This window comes from Fundulus heteroclitus, chromosome 15 (assembly GCF_011125445.2).
Source record: "Fundulus heteroclitus isolate FHET01 chromosome 15, MU-UCD_Fhet_4.1, whole genome shotgun sequence".
NCBI lineage: Eukaryota > Metazoa > Chordata > Actinopteri > Cyprinodontiformes > Fundulidae > Fundulus > Fundulus heteroclitus.
This window is the reverse complement of record NC_046375.1, coordinates 18,071,283-18,092,051: the sequence shown is the minus strand read 5'-3', so window position 1 is coordinate 18,092,051 and position 20,769 is coordinate 18,071,283. Positions and strand designations below refer to the sequence as shown.

General features: G+C 45.2%; 3 protein-coding genes across 4 annotated transcripts; 1 reads left to right on the top strand and 2 right to left on the bottom strand.

Moving 5' to 3' along the window:
• Positions 1–406: 406 nt before the first annotated feature.
• pigh (phosphatidylinositol glycan anchor biosynthesis, class H) lies at positions 407–3,510 on the bottom strand. The gene is made up of 4 exons (XM_012859995.3): positions 2,806–3,510; positions 1,937–2,146; positions 850–933; positions 407–738 (listed from the first exon to the last, which is right to left on the bottom strand). The coding sequence occupies exons 1-4, from the start codon at positions 2,980–2,982 to the stop codon at positions 664–666; spliced, it is 546 nt and encodes a 181-aa protein (XP_012715449.2). The 5' UTR covers positions 2,983–3,510; the 3' UTR covers positions 407–663.
• A 551-nt stretch (positions 3,511–4,061) lies between these two features.
• zfyve1 (zinc finger, FYVE domain containing 1) lies at positions 4,062–11,913 on the top strand. Of its 2 annotated transcripts, none has more exons than XM_021324757.2 (13): positions 4,062–4,305; positions 5,780–6,288; positions 6,368–6,611; positions 6,714–6,974; positions 7,068–7,282; positions 7,379–7,485; positions 8,263–8,371; positions 8,458–8,555; positions 8,672–8,789; positions 9,004–9,174; positions 9,309–9,489; positions 10,281–10,394; positions 10,495–11,913. In XM_021324757.2, exons 2-13 carry the CDS (start codon positions 5,809–5,811, stop codon positions 10,725–10,727), a joined length of 2,331 nt encoding a protein of 776 aa, XP_021180432.2. In that variant the 5' UTR covers positions 4,062–4,305; positions 5,780–5,808; the 3' UTR covers positions 10,728–11,913. The 2 variants fall into 2 exon arrangements, with proteins under 2 accessions (XP_021180432.2, XP_012734508.2); XM_012879054.3 differs by having other exon boundaries at positions 4,070–4,305; positions 6,711–6,974.
• Positions 11,914–13,133: 1,220 nt separating this feature from the next.
• Positions 13,134–20,525, bottom strand: wdr21 (WD repeat domain 21). The gene is made up of 14 exons (XM_021324759.2): positions 20,376–20,525; positions 19,975–20,103; positions 19,745–19,869; positions 18,427–18,584; positions 18,202–18,284; positions 17,814–17,916; positions 17,033–17,176; positions 16,815–16,864; positions 16,578–16,657; positions 16,297–16,389; positions 14,940–15,037; positions 14,628–14,804; positions 13,769–13,883; positions 13,134–13,690 (listed from the first exon to the last, which is right to left on the bottom strand). Exons 2-14 carry the CDS (start codon positions 20,055–20,057, stop codon positions 13,464–13,466), a joined length of 1,536 nt encoding a protein of 511 aa, XP_021180434.2. The 5' UTR covers positions 20,058–20,103; positions 20,376–20,525; the 3' UTR covers positions 13,134–13,463.
• Positions 20,526–20,769: the final 244 nt, after the last annotated feature.

The following is a 20,769-nucleotide window of genomic DNA, read 5'->3' as shown; positions in this document are numbered from 1 at the left end:
AGAAGAAACAGGTTTGTGAAATGACATGATTCAACCAATACCAGAAAAAAAAGTATGAATTTTGTCAAAATGTAAACATTTCCTTATAGAAGTGCACACAGTGCAGAGAACAAGTATTTGATACACTGCGGGTTTTGCAGGTCGGGAGGGCATTTAAAGCCTGTAGAGGTCTTCAATGTTTATCAAAGGTACTCCATCTGTAGCGCCTCTTGGAAGGTCCCCCTAAAAACCTGGTTCGCATCTTTTGTCCATCGGTGCCCTCTACTGTCGAGTTAATGTATTGCTCTAAGAAAAACAAGAACGCAAGAGAAGCACTAAGACCATTTTCCAAATTATTTTTTTAATGAGCAAAAACAGAATACTTACAAAACAAAGTTGAATTAGTAGTCAGTTCATATCTAGTAAATATATATAGAGAGCTATTTTCATTTAAAAGTTTTAGAGTTGTAGCTTTTAGACTATTTCTAATACATCATTAAACAAAATTTTATAACAAAGTAAAACATTTAAACTTCCACTTGTGAATAAAAATCCACCGGTCTCATTTCATGTATGCATTCATGAAGGAAATAAATCCTGCAATAACTTAAGAAGTCTTGGGGAAAGAAAAGTGTTCAAAACACGCTGAACGTCCACGAAACAATGTTAAACTTGACTCGTGGGTCATTGGCACATCGACAGAATCTCCTGACAGCTCTTGTAAACCTTCACTAAGCAGTTGAGCCTCGGCTTGGAGCTCTGAAAGACAAAGACGGCACATCCACCGTGAGATTTCAGCCTCTGTAGCGGGGGAGCAGGGAGGAGTAAAACAACAGAAGCTCTCCGTGATGCCCGGGGCATCTAACTCACCTGAAACAATGTAACAACACTTGAGACTCCATTGGACTCTGAGGGCTCCTTTAACAGCACACACAGGTAGTAGATGATCTGATGCTGAAATAAAAGCACACAAAGAAAACAACATTAAACAACATCTTAATATGCTGGTGAAGATTCTCAGTCATCCAGGTCATGGTCATTCTAAAAAAAGTAAAAACCCAAAGCAACTGGACTTGTTTTCCGTAGTTGAAGACGTTTCGCTTCCTCTCCAGGAAGCTTTCTCAATTCAATTCTCAATTCAATTCTCATCCTTCCAATTCCTTTTTGAATTGAGAAAGCTTCCTGGAGAGGAAGCGAAACGTCTTCAACTATTCAATTCAATTCAATTTTCAATTCAATTTTATTTATATAGCGCCAAATCATGAAACATGTCATCTCAAGGCACTTTACAAAGTCAAGTTCAATCATATTATACAGATTGGGTCAGATTATACAGATTGGTCAAAAATGTCCTATATAAGGAAACCAGTTGATTGCATCAAAGTCCCGACAAGCAGCATTCACTCCTGGAGAAGCGTAGAGCTACAGGGAGAGTCGTCTGCATTGTCCATGGCTTTGCAGCAATCCCTCATACTGAGCAAGCATGAAGCGACAGTGGGAAGAAAAACTCCCCATTAATGGGAAGGAAAACCCTCCAGCAGAACCGGGCTCAGTATGAACGGTCATCTGCCTCGACCGACTGGGGGTTAGAGAAGACAGAGCAGAGACACAACAAGAGAGACAAAAAAACACAGAAGCACACATTGATCTAGTAATCTGTTCTATATTAGATGGTAATAGCGGGTGAGCCGTCTTCTCTGGATGATGTCACAGTAAACAGAACGCCAGACCAGGTGTACCTACTATGAAGAAAAAGAGAGAGAACAGAAAGTTAAAGCAGAAATGACAACACACAATGCTGAAAAAAGTTCAGTTGCTTTGGTTTTTTACTTTTTTTGGAACATCTTAATATGTAAAGTCCGACCCCACTGTGCAGCGAGTACATCAAAATCTCCCCACCGCGGGGACATTAAAGGATATTTCTACGCTATTCCATCACCACACGCGCCCCACGCACCAAGTAAACAGCTTCATTGATGACGATGTCTTTGATCCTGCTCATCTCGATGAAGGTGGTGACCTCGCGACCCGACGCGTAGCTGGAGGACACCTGGATGCCCAGGGAGCCGACGACGAGGAGAGTCTCGTGGTCCACCTTCACAAAGTGGATGTGAAGCATCATGCCGGCGAGGGTGATGAGAATAGCGCTGGAGAGCACCGCGGTGTTCTGCGGGAGAGGGGGGGACATTCGCGCACAGCTCCATGAAAGCGGTAAAATATTAACAGTGCAGGCTATTCTCAAGGTGCACACGTACATATATCTAGGGATATTTATGGCACGCTATGATTTATACAGAGTTCTTGCATCTTTTTTGCATGTTGACAGTATATGCTTTTCCAGTGTGTGCAAACACAACGCTAAAGGTCACACAAGCGAAGCCGAGAAGGAGAGGAAAGAAGAAAATGGGTGACAAACGCAACTGATGTTGTCATCGCAATATTTAACTATATTGTCGTGTGATGGAACATTGGATGGATTGGACTGACGATAAAAAGAGGCTGTATTTATGCATGAAGGTATGGGTGGATGGATTGATTAATATATGGCTAAAAGATGGATGGGTTGAACTGACAGAACTGATGTATGAATAAAAGGAGTGACAGATCAATAATAGAACAAATAGAAAAGCATAGATTGATTGATGAAGAAAAACCTGATAAATGGATTACATAAACTGATGCAGCTTCTAAACTTTAATATACTTTTGCTAACCCAGAAAAAGGTGGATGAAAGCAGGATCTCACATTTGGTTGAGCGTGAAAATAAAAGCCCTTGCGACTGAGGTCTGGTCCTATAGGGGTAAGAACCGAGACGCGTCGTCTTACCTGCGTGAAGAAGAACATGGCATAAGCCAGGAGCCACACGGAGCAGGTGTACACCATCACTTTACCGATGGACATCTTGGGGGAGCTAACCGTGAACTCCCTGCAGAAGCTCGAGTGATTCTGACAAGCCAGGGAGATCGGCTTGCCGCTTATGTTGGAGAAGGCTTCGTCCTCCATTGCTGCTCAAATCCGACACCAGAGTGAGCGACGGAAAAGATGTTGTCGGTCTGCAGCGAGCTAACGTCTGGTTGGTGCGAAGGTTAACAACAGGCTATGCTAACAAAAAATAAAAGGCCGTAAACTCTTCACGAGGAGGGAAAGAACCCGCTCCCCAGAGGATGGAAGTGGCTCCCGTTGAAACGTAAAAGGTGAAAAAAAAAGACTCAGTTTTAAACACAAAATAAACATTCCAAAGAGAAGTGCTGAGATATTGGATGGCTAAATCGATCTGAACCTTCGCTGGCTTGTTTTCTACACCGGAGCGTCCAGGATGAGCTTCAACTAAAGCGGTTGGCTCAACGTCCAGCGATGCGCTTTATCGGAGGCTTTAATTTCACCAGTTAGCTCGATTTATAGTTTATCATTGTAACCTTGGATATATTCATAGACCCAGAGTAGAGAGACTAAAAGTAGACACCGCGTTGGCTTGGATACAAGTAGAAAGTCAGGCGTCCGCCATATTGTGAGTGGCAAATCCGGCTGGACTTTGTGTTAAACTATTTGATTATGTTTTTTTATACATACATATTGGTTCTAATAATTAGTTATCACTGGATTCCAAATCAGAAAAAAAATCTATTCAAAACATGCAGTTAAAATATCACAATACACAGCTGAAACTATATCAGGTAATTTATTTGAAGTTACCACTTGTAGTAGTAATAATAATAATAATAATAATAATAATAATAATAATTATTATTATTATTATTATTATTATTATTATTATTATTATTATTATTATTATTTATTATTTCACGCCGTTCCACTGTAAAGTCCCGTCACCTTGTGCTTCGGTGTACGCCGGTGTCCAACACAAACAAACTGCACAGCAGCTGTGAGGAGCAAAGCATCATGGGTATTGTCGACTGTTCAATAGCTCAGTGTGTTCAACCAGCATTTTCAGAAAGTTCTTTTCCAACCAATCAATACACTTTTAAGAAGTGTTGCATTCAAAATAATTAAATACCACGTCTCGTTCCCGGGAAGCTGCCTAGGTCGTGAAATGAACAAAAAAAATAATAAAAATAAACAAACTCCATTACCCGTCATGCACTGCACTACATGACCCTTGGGCGAAAACAAGCCGATCAGCTGCAACGTCTAAAAGCAGGGGGGCTGCTGCCGCTGCTGGAACAACATAGCTTAGCTCTGCCGACAGCAGCTATATGTGGCAGTTCGGCAGGATGGTCCCAGACGGCGGACGGGCGCAGCGTTAGCCCGGGTCCAGCCCGCGTCCTTAACCCGACAACCGTCCATCCGGTCGGTGAGAACTGTTAGGTCAGTGGACTGAAATCAGCCTTGTTCTGTCTCCTCTGGACTGAGCTGTTTCTTTGTGTAGGAGCTGCCGTGTTAGCTAATGGCTGTTTATTATAGGACTCTGACTTGAAACTTAGCACCATCTGGCGAGCTCCCGCGACTCCTAGCGTTACCTAACAGATTGTTACGCCGCTATAACAAAGACAGGTTGTAATTAATTGGCCTTGGAGAGTGTTTCCTTGCGTTGTCTCACCCTACGCCGAGTTATGTTGATCAGCAGTAATAAGAAGTAAACAGAAAACAGACTTGACAGTTTTCTTGACAATTGTTTGGGGCTAAATGCCAGAAGACACCTGACCACAGGTTCTTCTAAACGTCCCCTCCATGCCACTGTTGGCTTTTGCACCACCAGGAACCTGAATGTATTCTCAAAATGTATTCCCCCCCACAGTCTGATGCTGCCACCGCCATGTTTCACAGTGTGGGTTGTGTGCTCGCTACTTTCTGCCACAGTGTTGGCCCAAAAGCCGCAATTAAACTGGAAGGCACAACTAGTGATCGTGCTGCCAACAGGTTCCCCCACCCGAGCTGCGGATCTCTGCAGCTCCCCCAAAGTTACCCAGAGTCGGCCTGCTTCTCGGATTCGCCGTTGGGGCTGGGTGAGATGGCCGAAGCTTGGGCTCTCGGTCCAGAACCTATCGCAGCTTTAAAACTATTTCACAACCTGGTGCGACGTATTCTTTGGTCTTTGAGATCCTGCTTGTTAAACCAACGTTCCTCCAGAACATGTGTTTTCACGCTAGGGCTGGACGATAATTCAATAACGATATATATATCGATCGATAGACGTATATCGATGATAGAGAAAAGGGACAATAAAAAGAATAGCTGTTTTCCTTTTGCATTCTAGCCATGTAGGTTAATATTACAGTAATTACAACCTCCCAACCAATCACAACGCAGACCAAGGAACCAAGCTCCGCCCCCTTCAAGGAGTTCAGAGAGCATGTGTTCTTTTTTCTTTTTTTAAAAAAACTTGCAGTTTTGGTAAAAAAGTTGGTTGAATAAAAGGTTGAGTTTGAATTCAGTGTTTGTGTGCTCTGTATCTAAAAATGTGTCGCTAAGCAACAGCATAAAATGGCCAGGGCTGCACTTGAAATACATGTTTTGAATTTCGTTGATAATTATCGATATCGATCAATACGATTTCTATTTTATCGATATGCTTTTTTTCTATATCGTCCAGCCCTAAAGTCCCTGGTTAACTCCTTTTACTGACATTAGGTAGACATTTTTTAGGCGGTCGGTTGTCAGAGGCAAATGAAGTCCACCATTTTCATAAGTTTTTTTGATAAAAACAAACTGAAAACAGTATAAATGTTCCTTTCCTTTTCAAAATATGTGCCTTTGGGTAATGTAAATCTGCTTTGCCGCTGTCTGAGTGTTTTTTTTTTTAAAGGTTGAATGAGTGGATTTCCCGGTTTATCACCTCCAGGGGTCCCAATCTGACCTTCCAGGTTTACCATGAGCGGCCAAGGTCCGGCGGTGGACAAAGGGATGAACACGGTCCTGGTCTGCCAGGAGAGCTACGCCTGCGGCGGGTCGGACGAGGCCGCGTTCGAATGCGACGAATGCGGCAGCCTGCAGTGCGCCCGCTGCGAGCTGGAGCTCCACTGCCAGGAGCGCATGCGGAATCACGACCGGGTGCGGATCGCGGCGGGTCACGTCCCCTTCTGCGACGCCTGCAAGGGGGACAGCGGCGGCGCCGTCAGGCTCAGGGCGGCGGTGCGCTGCCAGGGCTGTAAGATCAACCTGTGCTTGGACTGCCAGAAGCGCACCCACGGCGGGGTAAACAAGAGGAAGCACCCGCTGACGCCGTACCCCCCCGCCAGGGCTCCTCCGGCGGGCGGCGCGGCCGACGGGGAGGCGGAGATGGAGGTCCTCAAGTCGAAGCTGGAGAAGGTGTGCAGCTTCCTATTGGTGGACGAGAGGGAGGAGATGCAGGTAATGCCGACGAAGCTTTTAGCTGCGGCTCACGCTTTACGCGATGCAAGCGTTGACCTGGTCTCATGTCGCTCCTCAGGTGAGGGATGAGGAGGAGTTTGTCGGCAGACTGGGCTGCACCCCAGATGAGCTCCTCAAGGTGGTCTCCATCTTTGGCAACACGGGGGAGGGCAAATCGTACACCCTGAACCACACCTTCTTTCTCGGAAGGGAGGTGTTTAAGACCTCTGCCACACAGGAGTCTTGCACCGTGGGCGTTTGGGCAGCTTTGGACCCCATCCACAGGGTCGTGGTCATCGACACAGAGGGTTTGCTTGGGGCTGGTAGGGGACCGCTTATTTATCTGATAATTATTTGCTCGGGCGCACTGATACCTGATCTCCACTGAGCCTTTCCCCCCTCCCCCCTCCTCCCATACTCAGCAGGAGCTAATCAGGGACAGCGAACACGGCTTCTCCTCAAGGTCCTGGCCATCTCTGACGTGGTGATCTACCGGACGCACGCGGACCGTCTCCACGACGACCTCTTCAAGTTCCTGGGCGACGCCTCCGACGCCTACCTGAAACACTTCTCCAGGGAGCTGAAGGCGACCACGGCCCGCTGCGGTCTGGACGTCCCGCTGTCTACGCTGGGGCCCGCGGTGATCATTTTCCACGAGACCGTCCACACCAAGCTTCTAGGATCAGGTGTCCAGCCCGCTTTGGGTTAGATCTGAAATCCGGTGATCCTCCCATCAGCCCGTCTGACCTTCTCCCCGTCTTGCGTTGTCCTCATTTCAGACAAACCGTCCGAATCGGCCGAGCGCCTGCTCCAGGAGCGCTTCAGGAAACTGGGGCTTTTCCCCGAAGCTTTCAGCTCCGTCCAGTACCGCGGGACTCGCACCTACAACCCGCCCACGGACTTCAGCGGCTTGCTCCGCAGCCTGGAGCAGCAGCTGGACAACAACAACACCCGGTCGCCGCGCTCCGCCAGCGTCGTCTTCAAGGCTCTGCAGGTGTCGGCGCCGCTCTGAATCAACGGCGTGTTTTGTGCCTCCGGACCTCCTCGTTAAAGCCAACCCGACTAATTTTATTTGTTTTCTTTAATCCAGGCCCTGAGCGAGCGTTTCTGCGGGGAGATTCCAGACGAGCGAATGACCAGTAACTCCTTTTTTCCAGACGAGTACTTCACCTGCTCCTACATATGCCTCAGCTGTGGGTACGTCCAACACAGAGCAGTGCATTATTATGAAGCGGGAAGAAAATGATCAGTTCTTTGCTTTTGCATCAGCGGCGTTCTGCTGAAAGCTGGACCTCTGCCTCAGTTTCATGACCTCTGTGGCCTCTAGCAGGTTTTTCTCCCAGTGTGTAGCTCCACCAGTCCTCTCAGCTTCCCTGGCCCCGCTAAAGAAAAGCCTCCCCATAGCATGATGCTGCCAACGTCGTGTTTCGTCGAAGACGCGGTTTTTACACTGCAAAAACGGAACTAAAAATAAGTAAAATGAGTGCATTTGTCCTTGATTTGAACGGGTACATAAGATGATTTGCCAATGGAATAAGATTTTTGCACTTAAAATAGGAACAATCCATCTCCATCATCTTATTTCAAGTGCAGGATGTCTAATTATCTTATTTTAGGGGTCAAAATACAGATAATCTTATTTACCTGTTCAAATCAAGGACAAATACACTCATTTAAGAACACTTTACTTATTTTTAGATCCTTTTTTGCAGTGTAGACGCTCTAATTGACTGACTTCTGAAGCCGTTTAGTTTAACTGGCCTGCGTTCAGGGGTATCAGAGTAAAGGGGATCGAATACGAATGCCGGCCACACTTTTCGGGTTTTTGATCAACCTTTACCACGTTGAAAACCCCGTATTACACAAATCCCGAATGAATGGAAGGGAGCGTCTGTTCGAAACAGCGGTGTCATTACTCCTGCGTCGCGTTGTAGCGCCACAAAAGACGAGCGCTTGTCCTTTTCTTTTTTGCAGGTCAGGCTGCAAGAGGAGCATGAATCACTTAAAAGAGGGACTCGACCACGAAGCCAAACACCGCTGCCGCTACTCGGCGCAGTACGACAACCGCATCTACACCTGCAAGGCAAGTGTGAGCAGAGCCGAACACCTCTGTGGCTATAGGAGGAGCCTGTTTGTTAAGGTTCTCTGTGTCTGTGCGGACTCTCTCAGGTCTGCTACGAGGGCGGAAAGGAAGTGATAGTGGTTCCCAAAACGACGGCCTCATCCGACTCGCCGTGGTTTGGCTTGGCCATCTACGCCTGGTCAGGGTGAGTCCCCAGAGGGCCGTGGGGGAGGCTTAGGAACGGCTGTTTCTTTCTTGGGTTGTCTCGATGCAAATGGGGGCTTCACGGTGTGCCCTCTTGGTGCTGAAACCTTTGTCCAGATATGTGATCGAGTGCCCGAACTGCGGAGTGATCTACCGAAGCAGACAGTACTGGTACGGGAACCAGGACCCAGTGGAGACGGTGGTGAGGACGGAGATCCAGCACATCTGGCCCGGGGTGAGCTCCAAGCTTAGAGGTTCTGCCCACACCAGACAGAGTTTCCACTCAGTCAGAAAAGATGGATTAAATCTGACTTTGTGGAAGGATGATCAGTGCTATGAAACGCTAAGGAGCTGGATGATCCTGCCTCCTTGGAGGTGATGAAAAGTTCTGTAATTATACATCTTCATACCTTTGTGTTGTTGTTGTTTTTGTTGTTGCTCCTTTTCAGTCCGACGGCTTTTTGAAGGACAACAACAATGCTGCTCAGAGGTTGCTGGACGGAGTCAAATACATTTCTCAGTCCGTGTCCGAACTCAGCGTCAAGCCTGCCAAAGCGGTCACTTCCTGGCTGACCGACCAGATTGCTCCCACCTACTGGAAACCCAATTCCCTTATCTTGGTACGCAGCTTTTACAAAGAAATACAGTGATGATTAAAGAACACGCGGTACAGACATGCCTGAATATGCAGAATTAACAGCATTAGCTCACCTTGTTGTTTTTCTCCCCTCTTTTATTTTTGTATTTATGTAAGAATTGTCATAAATGTGGGGAGGAGTTTCAGCCCAACGACACCAAGCACCACTGCCGTGCCTGTGGAGAGGGTTTCTGCGACGCCTGCTCCTCTAAAAGCCGGCCGGTCCCGGAGAGGGGCTGGGGACTGGCGGCCGTCCGGGTCTGCGATGCCTGTTTTCACAACCGAGGAATTCCAACAGGTATTAAAAAAAAAAAAAAAAAAACAGCGAATCCTTCAATTTAGGTTTTTAATAATAACAACTTTAATGATATTTGAAAACAAGGAACGGGTGTACGAGTTTGAATATACTTGTATGTTCTCTCTCATCCACGCAGATTAGAAATTATGGCTACTGGCTCAAAAATGTCCTCCTCTTCCTGGCAGTCTTGGTAGAGTTTGTTGAAATTGCTTTCCCGGCATGACCTGACATAAGGCCCAGAGAGAAATCAACTGTATGCCTTTAAAAACAAGCGTCACGGTCAGACTCCCTCTGTCCTTACAACTGCTGTTTTTGGCGCCACCTGTTGACTGGGTATATTATTTTCCACGCTGGCTGTCGTGAACGTCTGCAGAGACATCTCGTGGTCACTAGTGGTCAGGTACAGACCCGCGGCGCTTGCTGGGAGGCGTGAATCGGGCCTTACGGTCAGAGTTTTTCGGGTAGCACCATCTCCTTCTACGGTAACGTGAACAGAAAACGCCAGTGTTCCAGTAGCCTGCTGGTTACGGTGAGCTAGGTCCTTGTTGGTTTCTCACCAGTTGTTTAGGGATGTTCAGGCCAATATTCACCGACTCTGTTTTGCTGTGCGATCACTCCATTTGGGGAAAAAACAAACGGTTCAGTGTTGCCATGAACCAAAGATCCAAAGGGAGATCATGCCAGAGACGACTGATCAGCGTTGTAGGTCAAACGAAACCATTGCGCGGTCCTCGTGTGTGTTCACTGTCGTGTTGGGATGTCGTGTCTGATCCGACGTTCTCCCGTTTCAGAGTTACTGGACGCTGCCCTGGAGGAAGAGGGAGGCACCCTGATAGCGAGGAAGGTCGGGGAGGCAGTACAGAACACGTTGGGTGCTGTGGTCGGTGCCATTGACATACCTTTAGGTGAGCGTCGTTTCTGGCCGTGTTGTCCGTTCAAAGACGGCGAACGTCAACCGCGCTTCTTCGCAGCAGCTTAGTCGCCAAGGATTCCTTCTTTTTCCAGGTTTAGTAAAAGACGCGGCTCGCCCTGCCTACTGGGTCCCAGACCAGGACATCCAGTCCTGCTGCGAGTGCCAAAGGGAGTTCTCTCCCCGCCTGTCCATCCACCACTGCCGGGCCTGCGGCCAGGGCGTGTGCGACGACTGCTCCCAGGAGCGCCGGCCCGTGCCGTCCCGGGGCTGGGACCACCCGGTGCGGGTTTGCAACGGCTGTTTCCAGAAGTCCGGGGAGCTCTAGCAGGACAGAGAGCTGGAATAGTTTTAAAAAAAAACGCAAGCCGGCCAAGAGCACGAGAGGATAGCGCCTCGTCTAGGGATGCCGTGGCGTCCTGGAGGCCGCAGGGGAACGGACTGTTTGTTGTTTCGTCGCTGGTCAGTGGTCTCGCATCACTTCCCCTCTACTTGATCAGCCTGACTTCAATATGCCTAAAATTTTCACTGTGAATAATAGTTAAAGATTGACTTTACTTTAATTGTTAGAAGAGGTAAAAGGATGCTTGCTTGCAGCCGAATTCAGGTTACTTTCACCGTCTCTAGATCTCCCTTTACCGTCGATTTAGGCTCCTCAACCCTTTTGACAATCCCTTCCTGTATAACAGCCTCATACGTTTAGCACCTTTTTTTTTCTAGTTTGGAGCCACTTGTATGGATGATTTAGAAAGAAAAGCATGAACTGTAGTTATTACTTGCCTGCAAGATGGTTCTTCCGCCCCCTCCCCCTTCACTTTTAGCAGTTTTGAACTTTATCGTGTGAACTCTTCCATCCCTACCGCCTGGCAGGTTATTCTGTTGCATCAAAATTCATTCCCAACAGTACAGTAACCCAAAAGTTCATATGCAAATAATTGTCACTTTTACCAGATTAAAATATATATATTTAGAAGTAATTACATAATAACATAGTAATATTCATAGTTTGTGCACACTCAAGTGGCCCATTATGCAACAGCCTTCATGAGGCTGTCCATCTCAGTTGTTTAAATTTTAAAAGGAACATATAAAACATATATAAGGACAAGGTTTAACACAAGGACATTTTTAGAGACTCGTTTTTATGTTAAAACTAAAATATATCATATAGGACAACAGGGACTGTTTTTATGGGGTGACCGGTTCACAGAAACCACACAGTCTGAGTAAAGACTTACTTGAGGCTGGATCCTCAAACCGGGAGACACAGGAGCTTTTAGTGGGCAAGTGTTCGCATGTGTCGCAACTGGAATAATGAGTTTAACAACTTTGTGTTGGGGAGTTTTTTTTTGTTTTTCTTTCTTTTTTCCACAGGATACGTGGGAATTATGAGACTTGACTGTATGGGAGCTGCTTTGGTCTCGAAGTCATCGGGTAAATAAGACTTTTTGACCCGAGTCAGACCTCCTCTGTTATCAGGTGATCACCAAGTAAAGATATCAACCAAACATCCACTTGTGTTCGTGTATTTCTCATTCAGTGTTAAGAGGAAAACGCCTGTGTCATTTCTGAGTTGATCTGCTACAGCACAGCTACTGGTTGTTTATTATTGCATATGGATAATCTGATTTCCATCCCATTTGGAAGCTGGTTCATCATCATCATCATCATCATCCTGAATAATGTTAAACAGAGGAACAGAAACATATGCAGTAGATGCGCTTGCTGGTAGATGCAGCATTTCTTTATTTTGGCTCAAACACATTTTCAAAAACAAGATTCCCCTGAGATTTTAATGAAAACTGAGATCATCTTTCTCGTCCAGGGTTGTAGTCTGAAGAAGTTTTTATAGAAAGGTGCCTCAGAGGAGGCTGGAGGACAGTCTGCATGTTCACCCCCCACCTAAAAAAACAAACTTTTAACATTGACGCTTGAATTTCTGTGGATAAATATAGAGCAGCCTGTTAAAGTCGTTAGTTTCCCAAGTATAACTATCAAGCTGATCACTAATTTTGCACTATATAATCGATTAAACAAATACATCGCTCTAATCTTTTCTACATTTTTAACAGATTGTATTGTCAATCCCAAGATGACAGAATTTACTTTTTGTTTTAAACTTGAACGCACTGTATTCAGCCCCTTTAACTCTGACGCCACTGAATAAAATCATTACTCTGAGAAGCAGCCAAGAGGTAAATATGGAAGAGCTGGATGGATACAGGACAACTAAGTAAACGTTTTATGTAAAGAGTAGCCATAAAACTGATTAATCATGAGCTCTGTGGAAGATATCAACACTCAAAACCTGTTAAGAGAGACAGCTAAAGACTTGAGACTGGGGTGGAGGTTGATCTTTCTGCAGGACAATAACCCTAAAACTAGTCAGAGCTACAACCGATCAGTTTAGATCAAAGCATGTTTGTATGCACCGATGGCCTAGTCAAAGTCCAAACCCAAATTTAAGTGAGAATTTGGAGCAAAGCTGGAAAATGTATGCTCCCAGACGCTCTCCCACTAAGGTGAACAAACTTGGCCTATTTTGCACAAAGACTTCAAGCTGTAATTGCAGCAAAAGATGCTCCCAATATATTGATTAAAGGAGGCTGAATACAAACCTATGCCGCACTTTTCAGATTTATAGTTGTAAACATTTGGGGGGGGGGGGGGAAGCACCTTCTCCCTTCCCTCTCACTCTACTTTGTGTTGGCCAGTAATATAAAATCACAATAAAACTCAGGGACGTTTGTGCTTGTAATGTTAAAAAAAATGGTAAAGTAAAAAGGAAAGCCCTTTTTTTTAAAGAAAAGCTCTAATAAAACTAAATAATAATTAAGTTTCTGTAGCTCCGTTTACTCCTGACTTTACTCTGCATCTTGAGCGTACATCGGCCGTTTCAACGTATATCTGTAAAGTGCATCACCCAAACCCAGCTCTGGTCAACGATCCGCACGTCTGTGGACCGCGTCCACGTTTCCCATAAACCCTGGACTACATTCAGCCTCCTGGACGACATCGCCACGGCAGCAGGTCACTGTTTTTTAATTCATGCTGTCGTTTTGACTCAAAGCGCCAGCTCTTCTCCCTCCTGGTAGTCGGTGTTGTACGGGTAGTAGTACAGGTCGTGTTTGACGGCCATGAGCAGTCCGGGCAGCCCCCTGCTGCCGCCCAGGTTAGAGGAGAAGACCACATTGGGGATCATGTCGTTGGCTGCAGGATGCGGGGATGGGATGGTCCTTAACAGGTGACCGTCCTTTAGGCTCCACAGCCTTGTGTAGCAGTCTTGGCCCACTGTGTGAAGGCAGGGAAGTGGTGAGTTTAATATGCAGATGGCTGTTTAAGTACCAGGAATAGATCCTATTCACCCACCTGCTAGCAAGAGGCCTTCGTGCTCGTTGACATGAATGGGGAGGTAGGCGTGCTCGTTGTAATGTCCTTTGTACTCCAGCACTGGCTTCGTCGCTCGCACGTCCCACATCTTGATCTGCAAGGCAATTCAAAAGGCTCTTTGCTTAAAACAGGGTTCCTACAGCATAAGGCAAGTTAAATTCAAGACTTTTTAAGACTTTTTAATGCCACTTGAAATAAAAAGTTAAGACCAACTTCACGATAAACAAGATAAACCTGGTTGCGACAACTTAAACCAAACGTGGATTTTAACATAAAACATTACTTTCTGTCCCAGTAGACATGTTTAAAATTTTGAAAAACATTCCATATAGGAAGAAAGCTAAAAAACACACAAATTACAGATATATTTTTAACAACTACTGAACTGAATTCACAAACTGTTTTGTTCCCTACTAAAATAAACTATAAATCAGTTTTAAAAACCACAACATAAGCAGTGCCAGCTCTTTTTCGCAGCTATTGTCCGGCCGCAACAGTTTTTATTGGTTCCGCTATCGGGACGGGACCAATAATGGTTCCATTGAGCCGTTCGGTAAATTAAAAAAAATATCTTATTGTGTTCATTATTTTTCAGTTTGGTAAGGATTACAAAAATAAAATCCTAATTATTACCTGGTAACAATTTTAAGACTTAAGAAAGACTGATTTAAGACATTTTAATGCCAATTAAGGCCTTAGTTTTACATTACAGAATTCAATGCCTTTTAAGACTTTTTAAGGATCCGCGGGAACCCTGTTAAAAACTAAGATCCCACACGGCGGCTTTCGTCAGAGCGGAAAACGCCGACGGACGTTTTTAGAAACGAGCTGGTCCGACCTGGCCCAACATGTCTGCAGCCAGCAGGTAGTTCTCATCCTGCAGGACTCGCACGGAGGTGATGGCCGACTCGTGGTGGAAGCGCCGGGCCTTCCAGCTGTGATCCCGGCGGCCTCGCTGCCGGAGGTCTATGCTGAAGATCTCCCCCGATCGGCAGCCGTTGAACAGGACGGGAACCTGGGAACACGGAGGGGATCCGTTCACAGCTGCCCGACTGGTTGCTCTTACGTGGAGGCAGAGCCAGACAAAAGTGGAGTTATTGGCAGCTAAGGCACGCAAGGCTACACTAACGGGAACAGAAAATAATCCTACCCTGAGAGCAAAATGCTGCGCCAGGACGTCGGTGCCGACGCCGTACGTCTGCGTTCGTCCCGTCTCCGCGTCCTTGACGATGACACGGCGAGACAGGCCTGCAAGCAAGTGTAATGGTTATAAAAAGAAAGATTCAGAAAGTAAGAAAAAATGTTAGCAAAAGTATATTATTGTATTATCATTTGGAAATTTCATATTCTTTTATGCTTTTATCACATGGAAGATGTATATTTGAAAGAACACCGTACTTAATGTCTCTAATGGAGTAAGGTTAATGGGAATCAGATGCACTGTTGATCGGGAGATCTGTGATTCTGTGATCGATTATTCCGGTCTGGCAACTCAAAAGCCACAGAATGATGCAGTTAAAACATGCATAGGTTAAAATCACTTTAAAATGCATTTTATGTAATGTTACTTTTGTAGCTATGGTTGTGTTTAGCATTTGAAGAGTGTTGCCTTTTCAGAATTTATGTTTTACGCGTTTATTTGTAGATCTTGTCTCGATTGTTTTTTTTAAATAACATTACGGCATTAGAAACAACAGAAGTAACAACAGGTCCATGTCGGTTTTTTCATTATTCCCCTTATCAGGGGAATAACACAAGCACATCGGCGTTTATTCATGTCAGCTTTTTCCACATTTTGTTGAGCGGCCTATTTTACAAGGATTCAATGTGCAACACAAACTAGCGTACCACTGTGAAGTGGAAGGAAAACGGCAAACGGCTTGACGTTGGTATAAGGCCGCCCTTGGTTACCCCTTGAATTAAATCCAGTGAAACCACCTGCCTTTAAAAGCCACATCATTTCCACTGTGTGTGATTTAATGTCTGTATATAACCAGGTGTTCGGTGAAGGCCTTGGTGGTTTGTCAGAGGACATTAGAGAGCAGGCGACACAGCAGAAGGTCTGTTCAGATCAGACTAAGTCTTATCTTTGGCCTACATGCAAAACGAAGACCGCACATCATCCTGAACCTCAGCAAGGCTTCGGCGAAGCACGGCGGTGGCGGCATCATAATATGGGGAATGCTATTTTCTTTTATAGAAGCGACAAAGAAGCTGGTCAGAAATAAGATCAGAAGATGGATGAAGGAAAAAAAACACTGGTGTAGGCAGCAAAAACTGGAGACAGATTTTTCTTTTGTAAAAAACAAAAACAAATTCAGCCTCACAACTGCCAGCTCCTCTGTGTTGGATTAGTCACTCAGCCTTCCCCAGAAAGAGTGCCATCAACTAGCTGTCTGAACCAACCCCGGCGCTTTTTTTTGCTCGTCTTTAACCGTGTGGCATTGGGTCACATCCCACAAGTAGAGAGCTGATTATATCTGAAAAATGATGAGTCCAGGACAGACCCGTGCTGAAGCTCTTGTCGAACTGCGGGTTGAGGCACCAGGCGCAGGACCAGGCCGTAGAAATCTTGAAGCTACACAACATCCCTGGCTGATCTGGAAAAGGACGTCAGAGGAAAAGAGAAATCATAATCTAAGTTTACCCCTAACTGCAGAGGTTAAGCACGAGCAATATGTGAATAACGGATGAAAGGTAACGATTTGAAAGCAGAATGATTCCCACGTGAGGAATAAACAGCGAGCTTTGCACAAGTAAATACAAATTACAAATGGAGCTGGCGAACCTGGGTTAGAGTTGCTGAAGAGCGACGCGGGTAGTAAGCTGACGCAGCCCGGGGTGTCAGCCGCTCCCACCAGACACAGCCTAAAGGTCGGCCCTCAGTCAAGGTGAAAGGCAACACGTGGTCAGAAACTAAACATTTTAAATGACAGGTGTCTACCCCAACAGGAACTCCCAGCATGTTCACTATAAACGTCCCATAATCCCATCATAACACCAGCAGGTTGAGGCTGAAGGATACAGGACGTGAGAGTCGGGGTAGTTCACCGAGGCCCAGCAGATGGAATTCACCTGAAAGACACCCAATCACAGCAGAGTCGTAAACATCTAGAGATAAACAGCCCCCCTGAACCACGCATGACAGGTCAGGGGCAGAAAAACAGACAGAACGGCTAAACGGATCATTTTATGGACTAAATGAAACTGGTTCTGAGCGTTTCCCAAGGAACGCCCTCCCACCTTGCGGTTGGTGAAGTAGAGGTTGTCGCACATCTCGACGGAGAGCGAGCCCCGGCTGCCGCTGCTGAAGTTCATGATGCCGTACTTGCAGCCGCCGTGAGAGACGTCGTTGACGGTGAACACTCGTTCGCACACAGAATCCCCCTGCACAAATTTAGACGCTGAGCACAACCGCGATCTGAAATACCTCACAGTTGTAGTTTTTTATGCATTCTCTTGTTCAATCTGAAGGGAAAAGCCACCTCCGCCTGTATTGACCACCCTGGTAAGATATTTCTTGTCTTTGGCATCATTAAGCATTAAAAAAAAATACACGATATTACACTTTTAATCTTATCTTTTTCCAATAACAGAAACAATCCACTTCAAGAAATATATAACTTTCTGATTAATTTAGGTATAATTATCACGAGCCACGAACGCCTAGTGGGCTATTCTTCAAAATGGGAAAGAAGAGAAAACAAGACACTCAAGTATGGCATACAGCGTATTTCATGATCTTTTTTTAGGTCAGGAAATAGATACATGGAGAAAAGATATTTGCCAAAACTTGCTGATATCTTCAGTAAGAGCAGGAATTACGTTTTTGTTTGTTTTGTAAAACAACCAAAACTAGAAGAGGACCCAATAGAAGTAAAACATTTCCAATCCTCACAGTTAGAGAACTGCAGTAATTATTTCCATCGTGGCATTGCACTGCAGCGTCCTTCCCCAGGGGGCCAATAGTTACGGTGGCCGTTTTATGTGTCATAACCTCCAGGGGCGTTTAAAGATTTCTCACCACGATGATCCTGAAGTTGTCGGTGTTTGGGTGGCTGTTGTCTGTGCTCTGGATCTCCAGCTTGTGGCGCCTCATCCCGCTGACTTTCACCTCGTGGATGAGCCTTGTTACCAAGGTAGAGTTGAATTAACACCGTGAGTCGCCATGAAAACAACAGCAACAAGCAGCAAGTTGCTCTTAGTTTTTGTTAGTGATGCCTAGTGGAACGTAGAAAGGTGCGTTCGCATTGAGCACGAACGTGTCAGAGCGAGCGACAGATTTACATGATATCCCTACACACCGGCGCCACATGGGAGCTACGTGTCATAGAGCGAGGCCACAGCGGTGATTCACGAGATTTTGGCGATCAAAGCGAAGCCAGAGTGACACGAAACAGTGATCAGCTTACCTGCAATAGGAGTTATTAGGCAACAGCCCAAGATGCCTTTTCTGCAGCAACAAGGAGGTGTTCAGTCCAGTTCTTGGGGCTTTCTGTAAAAAAATAGATGCAAGTTTGAGGCAGAGGCTCCATACTTAACTGGAAAAATCTGCAAATATTGCACATTTGAATCTGCGAATACAAAATCTGTGTCATAAGCCAGCGAGAAATAGATTATCCCCTCACAGCACTCACTTTTCTTGGGTTTTCATCTTCTGCCAGGCTCTGTTGCCTCTGTTTCTCCCGTTCCTTTTCTTTCAGCTGCTCTCTGGTCAGCGGGTTGCAGTTGTTGTGTCCAGGAAGCAGACGGAAGTAGCGGTTCTTCTCAGGGTCAAAGTAGAAACCGGGCAGCTCTAACAGAAGCGAAAGAAGAAAAAAAATCTGAAGACTCCACATTTAGTTTTTTTATAATTCACATAGCTTATAACTGGGACATCAATGCAAATATGCCATCATTAGGCATCATAATGAAGCAGTGACGTCATGTTTATGGTGCCTTTTGGTGGTTTTGTTGATAAGCTGACGTGACTGAGTGCTAAGGTGAGCAGCTCTCAAATGACCAAATGAGGGACAACAGGATGCTCGTGAGGGACAATGCGGGACACATGACCCTAACACAGATCGCACATTACAATAATCAGTCTCTGCTTTACCTCTTGTTGAGCAACAAATAATTATCACAACTCAGGAGTTTATAAAAAGGATTACTCAACCCTTTTTGAAGTTTAATAAAACAGTTAAATTTTAGCCCTGTGACTGAAGATCTGCGCGGTAACCACTGGAGATAGTCACCAGTCCCCACATGACCCATGTTGAGCCGCGGTTCACCATTAGATACTATGGTAAGCCGGCTCATTGTCACACCTGCACGGATAAACGGGTATAGAAAAAATTGCTCTAAGTTTATCAGACAAAAAACTTAACTAGCTTTTAAAGATGAACACTTTTTAATTAAAAAAAGGCTATTAAACCTTTGTTGAAAGTTAATATTGCTGGAGTTAATCTTGGCTGCTGTACCTTGTCTGTCTGGCAGGTATTTTTGGACTGGAGTAAAAATGAGCCCGCACACATCTGGTCCCCCTACTGAGTGCCTCGAGACTCCTTCACATAGGTGCACCAGACACTTTTCCAGCACAGTTTTTCCTTCCACTGAACTTTCCAATAAGATGGTTGGATAGTGCATTCTGTGAACAACACATCTCTATGGCAATTCACTTTTTGATCATCTGCTGACCAAAGTCTTATCCACTGAACCAGACTGAAAACAATTACAGGTGTTCTGAATAAATCATCTGAGTTGGGAGGTTTTATTTGCTGCTGGTCCATAACTACCAAAATTAACAGAAACACACACTTGATGTATGTCACTTTTTAGTATGAGTTTCATTTTTTTAATTATTTGATCGTAAGAGATGACGTTCTAATTTACTATGATGTTCCTGTATTACTATTTTGCCGCCTGTTGGTAATGTTTGTGGTTCTATTGCTAAATAAGGTGGAATAATTAGAATACCTGGTACTCCACTGGTGGATTTAGAGGAGGAAGAAGAGGCTGGGGGTGATGAAGCTGGGGCAAGTTCGTTATGGGGTTCCCTCAGAGCTGCTCTGTGAGATGGCCAAGCATCATTATAGCCATGCCTGTAAACAGGAAATGATAATCAAAGCCAATTCCAGGATGTAGTAGAGTTAAAAAAACGTGTTTTTGAGTCGCAGGCATGTGTAGTGCTTCGTTAACATGGCTACCACTGGTCGTTGCTAGATGATCTCTGTCGGTCTCCTCTGTACCACCTGTCACGACGATCCTGGCGCCGCTTCCACTTCTTCATTGCTGTTCATTGACTCCTACAGTCGGGAGTTGTCCGTGCTTCACTTCTGGGCGACGGACAGCAACGTCTTTACTTGTTAGCTTAGCAACGTTAGCTCCAGTTCTCACGAGACTCGTTTGGTTTAATTTTTGGGAGCTCAAGATGTGAAATATAAAACGCCAGTTGAAAGGTTTTGAATATATCTACCAATACAGTTAAAGAAATACAAGCCTAATGCATAGCAACGTGATAATTTTACGTAAACTTTTCGACTCTCTTGAGCTCGGTGGCTAACACTAACGAGGCTTTAAATGAACCTCGGAAATGGAAAATGCTTACCTAGAAAGGGGAAACTTGCTTTTACAATAAGTTCACGAAAACAGATGTAATTATCTTCAATAAAGAGCAATGTTAAAATATAAGATGTGACCTGTTTTAATTTAAGATATCAAATCATCCACATTAATTTGCTTGTTTTGTTGTTGTGTGTTTTAAAAAATTCCGATAACCAAGAAGTCTTTCAATGCAACTTCAATATCGCCCCGCCTTTCACCCAATTCATTGGCCAAGTTCTAACAAAGAAGTTCTGACGTCACAGACACCCATTGGTTGTTGTCTCTACAATATGCTGTTGCCTTTAAGAACAATTCGGAATTGACAAACTGTTTGCATATTAACCTTTGGGTTATTGTACTCTTTTGAATACGGCTGGAGCGGTAATGCCTTAAGAGTA